Genomic DNA, 20426 nt, shown 5'->3' with positions numbered 1-20426 from the left:
GCTTTCGAGAGCCGATTCCAAATTTTGAGTCCCTCCCATTCAGAAACACTCATGCAAGCCACGTGGTCTAACAGTAAGCTATTTCTTTAGAGCAGCAATAGGAATCTACAACAAAGTTGTTAAAATTCCTGCAAGGTACATAGATCACTCAGAGGGGATTGTTTTTTCTCAACAAAAGAGGAGTTACTCTTTAAAGCATGGGTCTCCAAACATTCTAAACAAACCGCCAGTTTACTGTCTTTCAGACTTAAGGGGGGGGGGGGGGGGCACACTGCAGCCATGGGAAGTAGATATTGCCCTTAGGCTTGGTGGTCAGTGGGAGTAAAAACAAAAATACATTGCACCCCTGTGGTCAGTAGGAGGAAAAATAGTGCCCCATCATTGGTATTAGCCGGTGGAATAGTGTCCCTATCATTGATGTCAGTGGGAGGAATACTACCTCATCATTGGTGTCAATAGAAGGAATAGTGTTCCATCATTGGTGTCAGTGGCAGAAATGTTGCCCCATCATTGGTGTCAGAGGAAGAATTTATGCTCCATCACTGGTGTCAGATGGAGGAATTATAGGCTGTTGGTGTCAGTGGGGGGAATAAAGCCTTGTTTTAGTGGAAAGAAATGTGTCTCAAGCGCTGGATAAAGGCAAGCAAAGATCCGCATCTGGCCCACTGGCCACAGTTTGTAGACCACTGCTTTAAAGGGCAAGTTCACCCTTTGAAAGGTAAAAAAATGTGTATTTACTTTTTTTTGTAGAAGCCTGGAAAGCACTGTACCTGCATTCAGCAGATCGCAAGTGCAATGCGAGGCTCCTGCAGACTGCCAGTGTAAGCTTGTACCTCATATAGGCAGGCAGTTACAAACTGACAGAAAGAATAAATTAACTATGTCGAGTGCTCAACAGTGCCCTGGTAGTTCACTGAGAACTACATTCCATCAGCCGCAAAGAATGTCGGTACTTGTAGTTCATTCATTCATTCACAGAACAAATGACACGTCCGTGTGGGCTGGACAGCAGTGCTTGATTGAATGCAGACACAGGATGCAGGCTTTTCACCTGGCCAATCATTAAGGTTTAATTTCTCTCTCCCTGACTACTGTGGGCTGTACATCTGGGCCAGGGGAGACGGGAAGAAGGACTGTGGTATGCTGCTGTTCTGGCCGGAGCCGCCCATCTCCTCACAGGAAAAAAGGATGCCACCACTTGAGAGGAAAGCCTACTCCACCAAATGTAGTATGATCACAGGAAGGTAGCCCTGATCAGTGAGAGATGTAATTACAAGTCCCAGGTGCTGGGCTGCTGAGAGAATTGAAAGCCTGAGCTAAGAGTGGGAAAGGGAGAGGAGGGGATCTCAGGTTCAGTGCTTCTAAAGTGTGTGTGGGGGTGGGGCTTAGAATTACTTGAAGACAGCATGGAGAACCCAGAAAAGATATACAGGGCCAAAGAGAATGAGTGATTGGACTATGCTGCTGCGGAGAGAACAGTCCTGCTCAGATGGCTGTTGGCTGCCAACTTTCCCATCTTCCTATTTACTGAGATAGTGCTGCCCTCTTGCTGGGGTCTTTGGTACTCATTTATTTGGAGAGCTCTATCCGCTGTGCTGGGATTTTTAAAAAAAACCTTCTGAGTACTCCACTAAAGACTTTGGGCCCCAACGTCAGCCACCAACAGTTAACTACTGGCCATTTGAGGCAAGGATGGCCTTCAACTTTTATAGGCCCATGTGCACTCCCCATTAGTTAGGACCCTGCCCTAAGCAGGGTACAGAACCCTTAGCTCTGTCTATTTTTCCAGGTCATTGGATATTCTTCTTTTACCCTCATAGTGTGATGGAGAGTGTGACCGTCCACATTAGGAACAGGAGCCCAGACATCCAGTGGCTTTTCTGGGGTGGTACTTCACCTTTAAGCCCAGTGCTCCATAGAATGCAAAAATATGCACAGAATAAAAAGAGCTGCTAGCAAGTGTATTTGCAACAAAGAAACTCCACCATAACATCAGTGGAGTCTGTGTAATATGATCATAAACCACTTAACACCAATCTGTCAACACTCATTGATCAAGCTCCTGTGAGAATACAGGGTGTTCCTTCAGTAACAGATATATGACTTGACTGTGACATATAGGTCTGGAAACTGATGGTTATTGCTCTCTCTAACAGTCAACACAAAAAGGCACACATAAAACAGAATTACTTTTGGATGAGAATATGTAGACTACATAATCCTCTGAAACCTTAATGTGTATCTAAACCCAAAAACAAAAATGTAATACATTTCAGATTACCAGTTTTAAAATAGGATGACTGCATTTGTTATTTCATTTTATTTTCACCTGTGGTTCTACAGATTATACACTTCATATCCTCGAGTGAGAACCCTCACTCAACTAGTTACTTACTTATAGGGGTCTTAGACAAGGGGCGGTTTCCCATGGAGTCTACCTGCTCAGCGAGGAATCTGTCTACTGATCCCCGCTGAGCAGGCGCATGGCTAGTCCGTGTCCGCTCCGCTTATGCAGAGCATGATGCACAGACACAGCTCGATCTCCTCTATGGGCAGTTGGATGTAAACGGACTGCCTGTCCATTTACAGCCGTCTGAAATTCAATTCACGAGACATGAGATATGGGGAATGGATTTCCATCTGTCTGTATTTAGCGGATAGGATCGGATTGGATGTTATTGACACGCGCAGCTCTATAGAGGAGATTTATATTTTGTAATTGCTTTAATAATGTGTCTAAAATAATAAAAGGAATGCACCCTAAGAATTGGCAAATTGCAATACCGTATATGAAATGTGTGTTCTTTGGTTATTTATATATTAAAAATAAAAGAAACAAAGAAGTATGTAATTTTGGTGGCAGGTAGGGTGAAGCTTGGGAAAAGGAAAGCCAGAATGCTAAAATGACACATCCAGAGATACTGAAGAAGGCTAATATTCAAAAAGTTACTTGATCACATGATACTACATGTCCAGACACAAAATAGTCATGGATTTGTTTGATTTTAAAGGACACACATTTTTAGCAAATTATGATCTATTTTGTTAAAAAAAAAATCACAATTTGTTAACCTATCAGTTAAAACATTTGTCACCCATGGTTTTCAATCCCAAACCAGTATATGCAAGATGTGGTGTGGTATTCCATGGGATAAAGCAGCATTTGTGCATCCCAATGGAGAATTAAACTATTTAACTCTAGCCCTGACTCCAATAGATAATCTGATAAGATGATTCAGAACCTAAAAAAAGCATTCACCGCAGAAGTGGAATACAGCAATCTCTGGAACAAAAGTATCCCTATTCAACTACATCTGTACACATCACAGGCATTCAATCATGTTATGGAGACATGAAAGGTTTTTTATACCGAAACATTTTTATATTATTTAACAATGGAAATCAGGAGAGACGCAATTATTAAATGCCTGCTTATACTTTATACTACAAGGAAGTAAAGACGGTCAACCCTTCACAAGCCAAAAATACATTTTAAGACTTTTTAAGACACCTAAGATGATCATCTTTTCTTTAGCAAATAGTGGATAGTTACTACAAAACAAACATTAGACTGATATAGACAAATTAATTATTATAGTTCTTTATTAATACAAATGTTCGAAAACAAGCTATAAAGCAATTTACATCAACATAATAATAATAGATATAGGGTACTTGGGTCTAAGGTCCCCGAACCAAAGAGCCAAGAAGAGAATAAGGGGCCAGTTAGGACTATTGCGGTACCGATACAGAGTTACAAAATAAAATAAGAATATAAAAAAAGTTGATAAATTTTTATTTCAGAGCACAGACAAGACAGTTACAGAATTAAAATTGTGACAACCATCCAACGGCACCAAAACAGAGGTCCCCAAAAGGGGAAGACATTGCGATGAGTTGAGGGTTGTAACAGTATCTCAACTAGTTTCGCGGATTATAGCGCTTCATCAGGAGAAGATCTAGGAATAATTAAACAGTTCATCAATGATAGGTTAAAAAACAACAGTATAAACAAACAAGGGGAAAACCACAGGTTAGATTGCTCACCTAAAAGGGTCCGCCAAAGGGGTACAGCGGGCGGGACCAGACAAGAACCCCCGCGGTGGCCAAAAGGGACACATATGTGGAGCAAAAGAAATGCGCGATTTGTTTAATTACGATTTAAAATTCAGACTACATTTTTGTTGGAGATTCTGATGTACTTCTGTGATCCACAGGAAAAGTACAGCCAAACGAGCTTCGCTGTACTTCTCCTTTAATTCAGTATGTTCATTTAGAAACCTCTTACCAACTATACCATAACCTGAATAAATAGGAACCTTCACAGACTTAAAAATGCACTTTTACTTTTAAGTGCCCGAATCTATCTTGATCTCAGTCTCTGTTATTCCCTGCACAGCAGAACTCAGAGAAGGAAGGAAAGTAGTAGATGCTGATAAAGCTTTGTTGCATACACATGTTCAAAAACAGCTTAGAGGAAATAAGGGGAAAAAGGAAATAAACAAAAGGTTACTGCTCCTTCATTGTCCAACCAGCAGCCTGTGGGTGGGGAGTTGACACTGTATTTCTCATTTCTAACAGAAACGTTAGTGTAATTCTTCTTGCTATGCTGGATGAAAATTAAACAAAAGTTTGAAACTGTATAAACCAGTTATCTTCAAAGTCAGCCCCAGGCCAGACGTCACAACTATGCTAAATAAAAACTTGTTTTAAAAAGATTAGGCATTGGTCAAAATCAAGCAACTAATATCTTTTATTTCGAAATTATGATGGAAATCACTTTGATAAATGATAATTAAAAACAATAATTTTTTTCCTGTCAAAGACAAGCCCCATAAAAAATTATTACAGCGCTAGATCGGTCAAAGAGAAGGCCCAGCTTGCAGCATGTGCATGTGCAGCCTGTTTACTCTCACTATGGTAATCAGTGCGCTTGATCTCTGAGAGAAGGATCCAGCTGTCACTGCTTACAAGCTAAGGCTATGGGGTATAGGGGAAAGGTGCTGAACATCACCAAGCAGAGGAAGGAGGGTGCAAAAATTATAATGAAGAGAGAAAGTTGTGTATACAGGGAGTGTTAATAAATTGTGTGAAAATTAGTGTGTGGAATTGAACGAGAAAAAAAAAAAAAAACATGGAAAAAGAGGGAAAAAGCAAGAGGAGGGGAAAAAACGGGAGAGCACAAATGGGGAAGGAAACAAAGGGGAATAAAATCTAATGCCGCGTACACACGACCATTTTTAATGTCCTAGAAGAAACAACGTTTTTTTGGACGCGATTCTTGTCAAGCCTGCCTTGCATACACACGATCGTAAAAAGCAAAGCGCGGTAATGTACAACACGTAAGACGGCACTATAAAGGGGAAGTTCCATTCAGATGGTGCAACCTTTTGGGCTGCTTTTGCTGATTTCGTGTTAGTAGAAGTTTGGTGAGAGACGATTCGCGCTTTTCAGTCTTCGTGCTTTTCAGTCTGTTAGATCGTGACGAAATGTGCCATCTCCATTACAAACGCTAGTTTTACCAGAACGAGTGCTCCCGTCTCATAGCTTGCTTCAGTGGCGGCTGGTGCTCAAATTTTTTGGGGGGGTGCAAACGAAAAAACAAACAAAAAAAAAACAATTGCAGCCTCACTCGGCCTATCAATTATCACCACTGTGCCATCAAACGCAGCCACTGTGCCATCAAAACGCAACCACTGTGCCATGCCATCAAACACAGCCACTATGCCATCATTTGTCACCACTTTGCCATGCCATCAATTGTCACCACTTTGCCATGCCATCAATTGTCACCACTTTGCCATCAATTGTCACCACTGTGCCATCAATTGTCACCACTGTGCCATGCCATCAATTGTTACCTCTGTGCCATCAATTGTCACCACTGTGCCACCAATTGTCACCACTGTGCCCATCAAATATCACCACTGTGCCCATCAATTGTCACTGTCCAGACATCCATCCACCTCGGAGCTTTATATTAAAACCTGCTGGGACTTGTAGTTCTCCATCATCTCCTGGGGCTCAGGTGCATGCAATCCACCATATTTGTTCAGTTTTTCTCACTGCTGGGACTTGTAGTCCCATAGAGGGTGGATTGCATGCACCTGAGCCCCAGGAGATGATGGAGAACTACAAGTCCCAGCAGTCTAAATACAATAACAGGCTCCAAGGTGGATGGGTGGGGATCAGGCAGTGCACCGCTGTCCGCTGATGACCTAATGGGGCGATAAATCAAATCCATTTTGAACTGAGTGTGGCTTGGCTGGCTTACCTTAGCAGCGCCAGCTTCACTCCGCTCGGGCAGTGTGAACTTCAGAGAAAGTGCCGCGTGACGTCATTTCTGATTTTCGTCTGTAAGACGAATAGCCGGAAGTCACAGTAGTAATGCTCCCGGCGCTCATAGAGAGGCACGGGAAGCATATCAGCGCTTTTCAATGCGCCCATATTCAAGCTAAAAGCCTGCAAATGAAGCGCCATGTCTAGATTGTAGTGACGCGGCGCTTCATAGGGAAATGGTGGCCGGCGCTCAATCCCAACCCATTAAAGAAATTTTTTTTTTTTTAAGTTTCTTTCTTAAAGGGGCCAAAAAAAAAATATATATATATATATATATATATATATATATATATATATATATTTTTTTTTTTTTTTTTTTTTTTGCCTACAGGAGGGGGGGCGGCGCCCGGGCGCCCCCTATGGGCGGGCCGCCACTGGCTTGCTTCTGAGCATGCACGTTTTTTCACGGTTTCACAACAACGTGAAAAACGACGCGAGAAATTAGAGCATGTTCTACATTTTTTAATGGGCATTTTTCACGTCGAGAAAAATGCTCTGGAGCCTACACACGATCGTTTTTAATGACCATTTAAAAAAAAAAAATAATTCACGTCATGAAAAACGGTCATGTGTATGCGGCATAAGCATTAACCAGGGTAACACTATCATGTATCGAGGGTCCAATTACAATACGTGACCAAAGCTCACCATGCACTAGTAGAAGTTTTGTTTTCTTAACATGGTTTTCGAATGGTTAGGTTGGTCAAAACAATGTTTAATAGTGACTAGAACATTTCAAGAAGTAGGATGAAAAAAGAAATAAAAAATTCTAGCTGTGAATGTGTTTTTTGCTCGGGGAAAAAAAAAATCAAACCTAGTAAAGAAACCTGTTATGTGTCAATTAATGTATCTATTACAGGTATTTATATAGCGCCAGCATTTTATGCAGCGCTTTACATAGATATTGTACATTCACATCAGTCCCTGCCCTCAAGGAGCTTATAATCTAAGGTCCCTGACTCACATTCATACATACACATACTAGAGCCAATGAACCTACCAGCATGTCTTTGGAATGTGGGAGGACACCAGACTACCCGCGGGAAACCCACACGGGCACAGGTAGAACATGCAGATTCCAGACAGGTTGTGCCGGCCGTGGTTGGGATTCAAACTGATGGCCCCAGTGCTGCTAGTTGGAAGTTTTAACCACTTAGCAACTGTGTTATAGAACCAGAGGACAAGATACTGTATATCTGCATTTTTTGCACACAAACTCTGTATCGGTGGACAAAGACTTAACAAGTGAGGCAGCTGTGTAGGTAAATACCATTAAAAGAATTGTGCCACAGATAGCTTGTGTCTTCTGAATAAGTTTCAACGCAAGATTATTTTTTTTGATCTGAGGATATGTTCAACAACATCAGTCTTAACAAAGTTGCATCTGATACTGTGATATGATTATCAGCAAAAATAGAGGGGATGTGAGCAAATGTCAAGGGCACAATATAATGTATACAGTACATATAATCTATATTCCCGTGTGTACTGCCCTGGATCTAAAGCAAAAAAATAAACATATTTTAAGTAGAACATTCACGATCACTTTTTAGAGATAAAAATCATCCTGTTTGACAACCAGGTACAGCTCATAGAGAATTATGATGACTGCACTGCCAGGCAAAGGCGTGCATTTTGGTAACCATGACAACCTATCCTCAATGTTATAATCATTTGCTGCTCTAGCTGCCTACACACATACTCTATTAAAATTAATATGTATATTAATAAATGCAAGCACTTAATTCATGAACTTCTGGCATTGAAAGGGTTAAGATTAGTGATGTCCTTTATGTAGTCTAAAATGACCTTATGCTGCACAAGGTATTAAGTCATATTGTAAAGCCCAAGTGATTTTTTTTTTTTTTTTTCAGATAACATGCAATACAATTTTCTTGGCTTGTTATCCAATATACAGTACTCGATTTAATGAGAAAGAAGAGCATTGTGATAGCAAATAAAACTCCAAATTAGTCTGTGCCTGCCAGTGTCTGTCAACCTACATTGTCAACATTGTGCATTACAAGGAATAAAGGGGGTTATCCACAAAAGGGATACGCCGGTGTATCTACTGATATGCCGTTGTATCCCTGTTTCTATCTATGGAACTGATCCACAGAATCAGTTTCACATAGATAGGCAGAAGATCCGACATGTGTAATTGAATTACACTGTCGGATCTTAAGGATGCAATTCTAGGCAGGCCGCTAGGTGGCGAGGCCATTGCGGCCGGCCTAGAATATGCAAATGAACACTTACGGCGATCCACGAACGTTCCGACAGGCCCGTCGCGCTAAATCTATGTCGTTTACGTCGAGTTACGCCATGTAAAAATAGGGCTGAGTCCTATTTGACTAAGCCCTATTAAGTATGGCCGTCGTTTCCGCTTCGAAAATTCAAACTCTACGTCGTTTGCGTAAGATGTCCATGAATGGCGCTGGACGCCATTTACGTTATCGTCTAAGCAAATGATGTCGGAGCGACGTCTATTAGCGCAATGCACGTCGGGTAAGTTACCCGACGGAGCATGCGCGGGAGTGCGCCTAATTTAAATGGGACTCGCCCCATTAGATTCGGCACGCCTTGCGCCGGACACATTTAAGTTACACCGCCGCAAATTTCAAGGTAAGTGCTTTGTGGATCGGGCACTAACTTGGACAATTTGCGGCAGTGTAACTTAAATGGGAAAAGTTAAGTTACGCCCGATATTTGTGGATCTGGCCCAATGTACCTCTGCCCTAAATTATTAATCAAGTCAAATTTTTTTGGGCTCCTCTAATCATTGGCGCACCTATTGATTTCTCTTGGCTGCACTACTCACAAGCCCTGTACAGACGAACGGGATTCCCGGCGGTATAAAGTCCACGGGAATCCCAACGGGTAAACCAAGAACCTGCTCGGTAAGTTTCCTTGTGTATTTGTGTATGTGCTATCTCGCGCCAAGAAATTAAATAGATAAATAAATATAAGCAGCTACCCAAAAATAATCAAAGGATTATAACATAGGAAATAGGTGGGGGATGGGTGCGCTATGAATTAATATTTATATAATAAAAAACTGTGCATATATATAAATATGTGAAACACCTGTGAATAATGATAAATCTAACATTAAAAGTCCATGTACACTTGATTGAATATGAAGTCAAGCCCAGATCCCCATAGTATTAAACTTGGTAAGAACTGGGCTCAAGTGAATCAGTCCAGTGATGGTGAACAAAAAAGGAAAAAGAAAAAACGTGCCAAAGTAGATCCTCAGAAAAAAACTGAAGAAAATAGTGCTTCCAATGTATTCCACCTTCACCATATAACCAAACACCCGAAGTGGATAAGTGAAATGGCTCCTTACCAGATGGATATGTCCCTTAGTTTGGTATCAAACAAGGAGACATAAATAGCTTAAACCAGGATCACTTTGTAGAGTCTGCTGTATCCTAGCAAGGATGTGTATACCAGTCTTGGACGTCCCAATATATAACATGAAAGACAGAATGGTGCCAATATAGTGTAGTAGGTTTATTAAAATTAAAAAGACTTAACATAAAAGGAGCCAAATGGCCGCCTACCATAAGGAGTGCCTGTGCCACTATATTGGCACCATTCTGTCTTTCATGTTATATATTGGGACGTCCAAGACTGGTATACACATCCTTGCTAGGATACAGCAGACTCTACAAAGTGATCCTGGTTTAAGCTATTTATGTCTCCTTGTTTGATACCAAACTAAGGGACATATCCATCTGGTAAGGAGCCATTTCACTTATCCACTTCGGGTGTTTGGTTATATGGTGAAGGTGGAATACATTGGAAGCACTATTTTCTTCAGTTTTTTTCTGAGGATCTACTTTGGCACGTTTTTTCTTTTTCCTTTTTTGTTCACCATCACTGGACTGATTCACTTGAGCCCAGTTCTTACCAAGTTTAATACTATGGGGATCTGGGCTTGACTTCATATTCAATCAAGTGTACATGGACTTTTAATGTTAGATTTATCATTATTCACAGGTGTCTCACATATTTATATATATGCACAGTTTTTTATTATATAAATATTAATTCATAGCGCACCCATCCCCCACCTATTTCCTAAGTTTCCTTGTGTACACACGGCCGGGTTTCCCCGACAGGAAAACTGCAGGGAGAGCTTTGGCCAGGAATCCTGTCCGTGTGTATGGTCCCTCGCAGTGTTTCCCCATAGGAAAACTGCCGGGTTTAAAGCCGCCGGGAATCCTGGCAGGAAAATAGAGAGCAGATTCTCTATTTTCCTGCCGGGATTTCCGGCAGTTTTCCTGTTGGGAAAAGTGCTAGAAAGCATACACACGGCCGATTTTCCCGGCCAAAAGCTCTCCTGGCAGTTTTCCTGGCAAGAAAACCAGTCGTGTGTACGAGGCTTTAGGCTGCAGGTTTAATTGGTTCCCCACTGCATTCTGGAGGCTTCAGAACATAGAAGGCTGGAAAAGTCAAATGAACAGCTTGAATATTAGGTGTGCCCAGAAGCTAGCTGGGGGGACAAATATTCTAGGGTCTGGAGAAGCCCTGCTTCCCAGCCTCAAGGGCTGCTGCCCCATTGAGGCATTTCTGCTGGAATCTACCGATGTTCATCAAGGTCCCAACCATAGTAAAATTAGGGGGGGGGGGGCTTTTCCTAATTACATTTGGAGGTAACTAAGCAGTTTCACCTAAATATCTGGTCTGAAAAACTCAGTGAAGAGTGCCTGGTGGAAGCTGAAAGTGTTTAGCTGCCGTGGGACATTGCAAGTATTGGCCTGAGTTCAGCATTCTAGTGACTGTGTGCTGTTTTAGAAAACACGCAAACACGCACAAGCAAAGCTGCTCCAGGTGAGTGATTAGTCATCCATCCACTATCCACTAAGACCCCTTTCACACTGAAGCGTTTTTACAGCGTTTTAGCGTTAAAAATAGCGCTATTAAACCGCTCTCCATGCATCTCAATGGACCCTTTCACACTGAGTCCTGCAAGCAGCATCTTTGGAGCAGCTTTTGGGCGCTGAAAAAAACGCCCCTCTCCATTGAAATGAATTAAAAGCGATGTAAAAACGCCTTACCCTTTCACACTGAGGCACTGCAAAAACGCCCTAAAACGTTAGGGTCTTAGCGGTGCTTTACCAGCACATTGGGATTGCAGATGAGGCTTCGCTCGAAAAACGCTCGAAAACGCCCCAGTGTGAAAAGGGCCTTATGGTGAAGGTGCTAGCACAGCTCGTCTGCAAAGCTAAAGCAAAGAAAAGGATTCAGAATCCACTGCACTTCTTCAACCTTTATTGCATGTTCCAAAAAATCATCACAGACAGTCCAGTGAACAGGCTGGGTTCAGGAAAGAGTCAGCAATGTGTTCCTTAGTGTTGGTGAACCCTAACAATAAACCTCTCTTATTTTGTCCCCTTTAATCTTTAGCAGTGTGTATAAAAAAAGTAAAGCTCAAAAATCCTTATAATAGCTTCTATTGCCATACAAGCAAATACATTAGGAACACTACACAGTCTATTCCAAATCAAAACATGAAGAACATTTTTTCAAATTTGTTATTACAAAAGTTTTTTGGCTTTTCCAAAAAATAGCAGTGTCTGAATTTTCTTTACAAACTCAAATATTTAATGTATAAAATTAAACATGCTATGTTTCATAGAAATGCAGAAAAATTGACAAAACATACGGAAAATAAATCTAATATTTAATTAGATGAGAGATTGAAAACAGTAAATTCATAGCACAATTGCTTGTATTGTTAAAGCGGTACAAACAAATCTGACAAAATGAAAAAGTTAGGGTGGCCATAAACAACCTAATCGCTTCATGGTTACCTTAGGGTGCAATATCATGTTCAATGTGAAATGTTCCAACTTTTTGGAAAGTGCCTTTGAATTGTGTCTGTGAAGTTAACCATGCTTTTGTTGTACCTGGCTGTCTGGTGAGCCTCACAAGACACTGTGGAGGTCCTAGTTTTACAGAGGATAGAAACATGACTCTGTCTATTGTTCTTGCAATGTCAACACCTTACTAAAGCCTGGTACACACTATGGGCCAGATTCAGAAAGACTTACGCTGGCGTATCTACAGATACGCAGCGTAAGTGTACAGATGCGCCGTCGTATCTATGTGCCTTATTCTCCTTACTAGATACGCCTGAATTCTGGCTTAATACGACCGACGTAAGTCTCCTACACCGTCGTATTTTGGGTGCATATTTACGTTGGCTGCTAGGGGCGCTTCCAATTAATTACGCGTTGAATATGTAAATGACCTAGATACGCCGATTCACGAACGTACTTGCGCCTGTCGCAGTAAGCTACTCCGTTTACGTAAGGCGTACGTCGGGCGTAAAGATAAAACACCTCTATAGGTGGCGCAACCCATGCTAAGGTATGGACGTCGGAACAGCCGTCGGGTTTTACGTTGTTTGCGTAAGTCGTCCGTGAATGGGGCTGGGCGTAGGTTACGTTCACGTCGAAAAGCATTGAGCCGACGTATCTTAGGGAGTATATGCGACGTGATTCTGAGCATGTGTGCGCATGCGCCGTTCGTTCGGGAATTCATTTACATGGGGTCACGGCTAATTTTAATACAACACGTCCACTACCTTCCTAATTTGAATTAGGCGGGCTTACGCTGGCCCATTTACGCTACGCCGACGTAACTTAGGGAGCAAGTGCTTTGTGAATACTGGCCTTGCCTCTCTATGTTATGTCGGCGTAGCGCAAATGAGCTGCGCTACGCCCGCTCAAATGTACGCCGCTCTACCTGAATCCGACTATATGAGTTTTTTTTTCAACCTGACAACTCCCGTACTGTCAGCTCAGTACATGCAAAGTTAGTATAGCGATCTCCCCTGCTGAGCTTTTGTGTTCTGACAGGGTGACGCCTTCCCCCCACCAGAACACTCCGATCAGTGCTCTCTGTCATTGGCTGAGAGCGCTGATCGGGAGTCGGTTGGCTGCTGGTTTTCCAGAATGCTTGTCCGACAGAAGCCAGCCATCTTGTCGAACAGGGTGGCATACACATGGGTGTACGCGGCATCAGGACTGTTTCTGGATAGAATATACAGCCTATTTATACTTCAAAGGTGGTCTTATTTTCAGAGGAGCTTGAAGCTCCATGTACACCAATGGGATTTAAATAATGCACTGCACACAGCCAATATACTTTATACTACTGTTGAAATTTGGATCTAATGCCGCGTACACACGATCATTTTTCGGCATGTAGAAAAAACGTATTTTTTTCCAACTTCATCATTAAAACGACGTTGCCCACACACGATCATTTAAAAAAAATGCTCTAGCAAAGCGCGGTGACGTACAACACGTATGACGGCACTATAAAGGGGAAGTTCCATGCGGATGACGCCACCCTTGGGGCTGCTTTATCTGATTTCCTGATAGTAAAAGACGATTCGCGCTTTTCTGTCTGTTACAGCGTGATGAATGTGCTTACTCCATTACGAATGGTAGTTTTACCAGAACGAGTGCTCCCATCTCATAACTTGCTTCTGAGCATGTGCGGGTTTTTAACGTCGTTTTAGCACACACACGATAATTTTTTACAACCCGAAAAACGACATCGTTTAAAACGTCGTTAAAAAATGCAGCATGTTCGAAAAAAAACGTTTTTTTTTTTCATGCCGAAAAATGATCGCGTGTACGCGGCATTACACCTCTATTCCTGACATGTTGACTCCATTATCACAGGCTTGACCTCTACAGTCTTTGGCATCAATCTTGAGAGCATCATTTTGGCAATTTCTTCACCAGTCTACTCAAAGAAATTTAAAGAATTCCAGGAACCTCTCTTAAATGCACCATTTTTCTTTCACTGTACATATCGCAGAATAATAACATTCTGTTTTAAGTGTGATATATAAGGTGTTGCATCAAAAATCATAGATAAATAATATGGCCCGGATTCAGAAAGGAGTTACGTCGGCGTATCTCCAGATACGCCGTCGTAACTCCGAATGCGAATTCATAGAATCAGATACGCCTCAATGTTGCCTAGATACGAGCGGCGTAAGTCTCCTACGCCGTCTTATCTTATGGTGCAATCTTTACATTGACCGCTAGGGGCGCTTCCCAAGACTTCCGTGTCGAATATGCAAATTAGGTAGATACGCTGATTCAGAAACGTACGTCCGCCCGGCGCATTTTTTTTTACGTAAGGCTTTTTCCGGCGTAAAGTTACCCCTGCTATATGAGGCGTACGCAATGTTAAGTATGGACGTTGGGCTGGCGTCAAATTTTCCGTCGATTACGTCGTTTGCGTAAGTCTTTAGCGAATAGGGCTGTACGTAAGTTACGTTCACGTCGAAAGCATTGACTATTTGCGGCGTAATTTGGAGCATGCGCACTGGGATACGTTCACGGACGGCGCATGCGCCGTAAGTCAAAAACTTAATTTACGTGGGGTCAGCCTTGATTGACATACAACACGCCCACTGCCTGGATAATTTGTATTACGCAGGCTTACGCTGGACCACATACGATACGCCGCCGTAACTTAGGGCGCAGGTTCTTTCTGAATACAGAACCTGCCTCACTAGGTTACGGCGGCGTAGCGTATCTGAGATACGCTACGCCCGCACAAAGTAACGCCGGGCTTTCTGAATCCGGCCCCATGATTCTTGCCTTTCAGCTAGTATGGCATCCAAAACATAGTATGCACATATATTGATGAATTTGTTTTGTGTGGATGATAATAGAAAATGTGCAAGTAGGTTTATTTTTTCTTGCCTGTGGTTCCTGAGTACATTATCATAATTTGAGTCAAGTTTGAGAACTCCAAGAAAGTTACAATTATTAATGCCTCCAATTGTTTGAAAGCCTCTTCCCTATAACCCTGACCTGGTGGTTGCTGGGTCTGCAGACCTTTAACAAAACCTGGCCCCCCAGACACTGCCTCTATTTGAATGAGTTAGGAGTACATAATACCCTCGAGTGCGTACACACACTTGGAATTTCCGACAACAAATGTTCAATGGGAGCTTTTCGTGTGTACAAAATTCCGACGCACAAAATTATTCGCATGCTCTTAATGCTCTTAATCAAATACGAGACGGAAGTGCTCGGTCTGATAAAACTAGCGTTCGTAATGGAGATAGCACATTCATCATGCTGTAACGGACTGAAAAGCATGAGGCTGAAGACCGCAAATCGTCTCTCACCAAACTTCTACTAACACGACTGGTATTGAACTTTCCTTTAATAGTGCCGTCGTATGTGTTGTACGTGACCGCATTCTTGGCGATCGGAATTTCTGACAACATTTGTGCGACCGTGTGTATGTAAGACAGGTTTGAGCCAACATCTATCAGAAAAAAATCCACGGTTTTGTTGTGGGAATGTTTGTTCGTCTGTAAGCGGCATTAGTCATTCACACACACAAAAACTAAACAGTAAATAAACAAATTTACACTTTTTCAGTCCTTCCATTAAAAAAAAAAAAAAATGTTGTAAATTCATTCTCATTCATGTCATCTAGGAATGCAGAACTATGTCAGTATCTGGGGACCCACAACGGTTTGGCTTATTTCTATCTATATAATAAATAAGGGCCAGATTCTTGTAGATTTGAGGCGGGCGTAGCGTAAGCCATTTACACTACGCCGCCCCAACTTACAGGAGCAAGTGCTGTATTCCCCAAACACTTGCTCCGTAGTTTGGGGCGGCGTAGTGTAATTGGCCCGGCGTATCCCCGTGTAACTCCAAGGGGGCGGCTTGTATTTAAATTAAGCGCGCCCCCGTGCCGTTCGAACTGTGCATGCTCCGTCGGGTAAATTACCCGACGTGCATTGCGCTAAATGACGTCGCACGGACGTCATTTGTTTTGATGTTAACGTAAATGGCGTCCAGCGCCATTCACGGCGACTTACGCAAACAACGTAAAATTTTAAAATTGAGACGCGGGAACGACGGCCATACTTAACATTAAGTACGCCACCTAGGGGGCATGTTTATCTTTACGCCACGTATCTCTTACGGAAACAACGTTAAATCACTACGACAGGCAAGCGTACGTTCGTGAATCCGGGTAACTAGTCATTTGCATATTCTACGCTGACTGCTATGGAAACGCCACCTAGCGGTCAGCGTAGATATTGCAGCCTAAGATACAACGGCACTGGCCGTCGCATCTTAGGCATGTTTAAGTGTATCTCAGTTTGAGAATACACTTAAACATACGACGGCCTTAGATTCGGACTTACGTCGGCGTATCTGCTGATACGCCGGCGGAATTCTTTGAGAATATGGCCCTAAGACTCAAACCCAAACAACCAGCATTTCTTTTTTATTGGAGTATTCTTTACTGTGGGTACCTCAGCATACCTTTTGAGGTAGAAGCTCGCTACTTATTAAAAACAACACAAGAGCAGTGTGTCCAACACTCCACCATCATTACAAAGAGGTGCAAAAAGGAAATGGATAAATCTGGTCTACAAAAATAAAATTTGATTATGTGATCAACTGCTTTACTAATTCCTTTAATAGGACAGATCAGTGAAAGACTTGGTGTGTTTTTTCATAGAACCAGCCAAGTCCGAGATCTCCCTCCACCTGATGGACTGCAGAGATCGGTGCAGAGATTCCTCCGATCTCACAGTGGATAAACGCTTATCTAGCTCTTCTATTCTTGATGAAATGTGGAGTAACTCCGTCTTCTTGCTTGCTATCTAAAAAAAAGAAAAAGGGAATATATTATCAATAGTAGTACTAGTCATAGTAGCAGAATTACATCAACAGTAACAGCATCTTTTTTTTTTTAAATACGTTAAGCTGTAAAAAATATCTGTTCTAGACTTTTTTCAACCATCTCTTGGAATCAAGTCAAAATTTACAACTGTATTTATCTCAGAATTGGTTTATTCCATTTGGCGAAATTACGATTTCACAGATAAGCTTCTGAAAACCAGAATTACTTGCCACCAGCTTCAGATCACTAATTCCAGATGGGCATCACCTTGAATTTATATTAGGTAGTTTCAAATAGTGTCAGTTAATTGTCCCACTCCTATCTCCCAACTGCCATTACATTCATTTTTTAAAGAAAATGTACTACAGCGCTGCATTTCAAAGATCTCAAGTATAATTTATTAAAGTAGATATAAACCCAAACACTAAAATCTCATAAAACATTCTGATAATATGATAATATCACTTGGAAAGCCCATTTTTATTTTAACTGCCCCCTTTCATGAAAATAGCAGCTGGTGGTATTACTATAAAAGGTTATGGGGTGTTAATTGTGTTATGGGGTAGCAATGTTCAGTCCCTGTGCTTTAGGAGCGGTGACTACACCGCTCCTAAAGCACCCCTGCCCACTGAAACCAATAGAAAGCGCCTGCAAAGCGCCTCAGCAGCCGCGCTTTTAACCCTTTATTCGGCCGCTAGCGGGGGTTAAAAGCGCCCAAAAACGACTGTAAAACGCTGCTAAAACTAGCAGCGTTTGACTGCTGACGTTTGGGCGCTGTCAGTGTGAAAGGGCTCTTAGTTTGGTGAATTGCAGCATTAATTTGTCAGGACCGTAAATCTTTAACATTGGAAGATTTCATCACAGCTCAGAAATATGATTGGGTATAATGATGTGGGCTGCCTTCCTTCCCCAATGGCTGGAAAACTTGCACACCAGGAATTTGTTAAAGCTGAATTTGAGGAGGTCTGTCTATAAGACCCCTTTTACACTGAGGCGGTTTCAGGAGCTTTTGCGTTAAAAATAGCACCTGAAAAGCGCCTGAAAACAACCTCCTATTTTTTTCAATGGAAGCTTTCACACTGGGGAGGTGCACTTGCGGGGCGGTAAAAAAATTCCATATCACTGATCACAATAAAACTTCCAAAGCAGCTTCTGCCATACACATGATTTATACTGATTGGTACTGTCTAATATCCTATTGCATGTAAACACCTTGTGAAAGAAACCACTGATTATAGTCTCTAATTAGTGTCAGATTTATATTTTGGCAGAGAATTTGTTTTCTCCAAAAAAAAATTGTCAAATGCATACGGTGTGTATGACGGTGCTGAAAGTGATAACCCCTACGCAAACAAAAAGGCTTAAGAACAAACTGTTTCTCTGCTACTTGACGCACAATTTCCAGGGAAATAAATGCACACTTTAGTTATATATCCACCAGTACAATATTCATTATAGCTTAGGGCCCTCTCCACAGGGCAGCCATCAGAAATGTTTGTGCCCTTACACAGCTTTAGGCCTGGGCCACCCCCGAGCCTGACCACCAACATTCCCCAGGGCTTCCCACGGGCCATCCTACTGAATCCACACCGGCCACCTCACCTGTACACACTTAGCCCCCCCAATCCTGTATATATGCCACCCCCACACACACCTGTATATATGTCAGTCAGTTCCCCCACCTGTATACATGCCAGCCACCCTCACACCTGTATTAATGTCATCCTCCCCACACCTGTATATATGCCAGCCCCCCTCATACCTGTATACATGCCAGCCCCCCTCACACCTGTATATATGCCAGCCCCCCTCATACCTGTATATATGTCAGCCCCCCTCACACCTGTATATATGCCAGCCCACCCTCACACCTGTATATATGCCAGCCCCCCTCACACCTGTATATATGCCAGCCCCCTCACGCCTGTATATATGTCAGCCCCCCTCACACCTGTATATATGCCAGCCCCCCCCCTCACCTCTGTATATATGTCAGCCCCCCTCCCCAACACCTGTATTTATGCCAGTCCCCTCACACCTGTATATATGCCAGCCCCCTCACACCTGTATATATGCCAGCCCCCTCACACCTGTATATATGCAAGCCCCCTCACACCTGTATGTATGTCAGCCCACCTCCCCAACATCTGTATATATGACAGCCTCCTCACACCTGTATATATGTCAGCCCCACACATACACAAATCTGTAAACACACAAGCCTCTGGCCCCTCCCTGTACACAAACAGCCCCCCTCCCTTTCCTTCACAGCCCCTACTTGTCAAGGAAATCTTCCTACCTAGTCCCAGCTTGTTTTCACAAAGCTGACATGTTGCTGACATGTTGACAGGCAGCTCACACGAGGGGTGCACATGCACATAGTGGCCAGAGGGGGCAGTAAAGAGCTCAGTGTCTGAGCTCAATGACACAGAGAGCAGCAGAAACCGCGAGGTCGTTTCTATAGTGCACAGCACGGCTCCTCTTTACCTGTCCTGCCTTCTTCTGGCCCGGGAGGCCACCTCGGACCCTGGAGCCCCTTACAGCTGTATCGGCTGTACTCCCCTGATGGCAGCCCTGCCTATCCAAAATGCAATTTTCTGGTGTGTTTACTATGGGCCAGATTCACAGAAAAAGTACGCCGGAGTATCTGCTGATACTCCGGCGTACTTTCAAATTTGCCGCGTCGTATCTTTATTTGTAATTCACAAACAAAGATACGACGGCTTTTGGCTAAGATCTGACAGGCGTACGGCTTCGTACGCCTTCGGATCTTAGGATGCAATACTTCGGCGACCGCTGGGTGGAGTTTGCGTCGTTTTCCGCGTCGGGTATGCAAATTAGCTGTTTACGGCGATCCACGAAGGTACGCGCGTTCGTCGCATTCTCTTACGTCGTCGCTAGTCGGTTTTTCCCGTCGCAAACTTAAGCCTGCTATTTCATGGCTTAGATTTAGACCAGTCATGGTAAAGTATGGCCGTCGTTCCCGTGTCAAATTTAAATTTTTTATTTTTGCGTAAGACGTCCGGGAATACGAAAGGACGTAATGCACGTCGCCGTTCAAAAAACACGTCGGGGCGCCGTAATTTCAGTGAGCCCTCATGTGTGCTATACCCTTTCGCAACCAGTCAGTAAGTGGTAATGAGATTCTAGCAGCCAATCACAATCACTGCCTGATCTGACACAGTAAACTGATTTTAAGTCTAGCTGATATTTATTGTATGTCCCAGAGCAGGTGGAGTGGAGAGCAAAATTGCATGACCCCCCCCCCCCCCCAAGAATTTTTTTGCCCAGGGTCCAATCAATATTAAAGATGGCCCTGAGCCAGCTTTGTTCAGGCATTGTCCATAGTTGGCATTTACTTGCTGAGATACTGGTCCAGAGATGAC

At 42.8% G+C, this 20426-nt stretch overlaps 1 protein-coding gene across 1 annotated transcript in view; it reads right to left on the bottom strand.

Annotated features, from left to right (window-relative positions):
- Positions 1–16623: 16623 nt before the first annotated feature.
- LOC120937286 (early endosome antigen 1-like) overlaps positions 16624–20426 on the bottom strand; it is a 59114-nt gene continuing 55311 nt past the window's right edge. Inside the window, exon 10 of the mRNA XM_040350353.1 lies at positions 16624–17020. Coding sequence (XP_040206287.1) covers positions 16832–17020 — 189 coding nt within the window. The 3' untranslated portion in view covers positions 16624–16831. The remainder of the gene's footprint in view (positions 17021–20426) is intronic.

The sequence above is a fragment of the Rana temporaria genome, chromosome 4 (assembly GCF_905171775.1).
Source record: "Rana temporaria chromosome 4, aRanTem1.1, whole genome shotgun sequence".
Classification (NCBI taxonomy): Eukaryota; Metazoa; Chordata; class Amphibia; order Anura; family Ranidae; genus Rana; species Rana temporaria.
The sequence above is the reverse complement of the archived record's forward strand: the minus strand, read 5'-3'. Positions and strand labels throughout refer to the sequence as shown.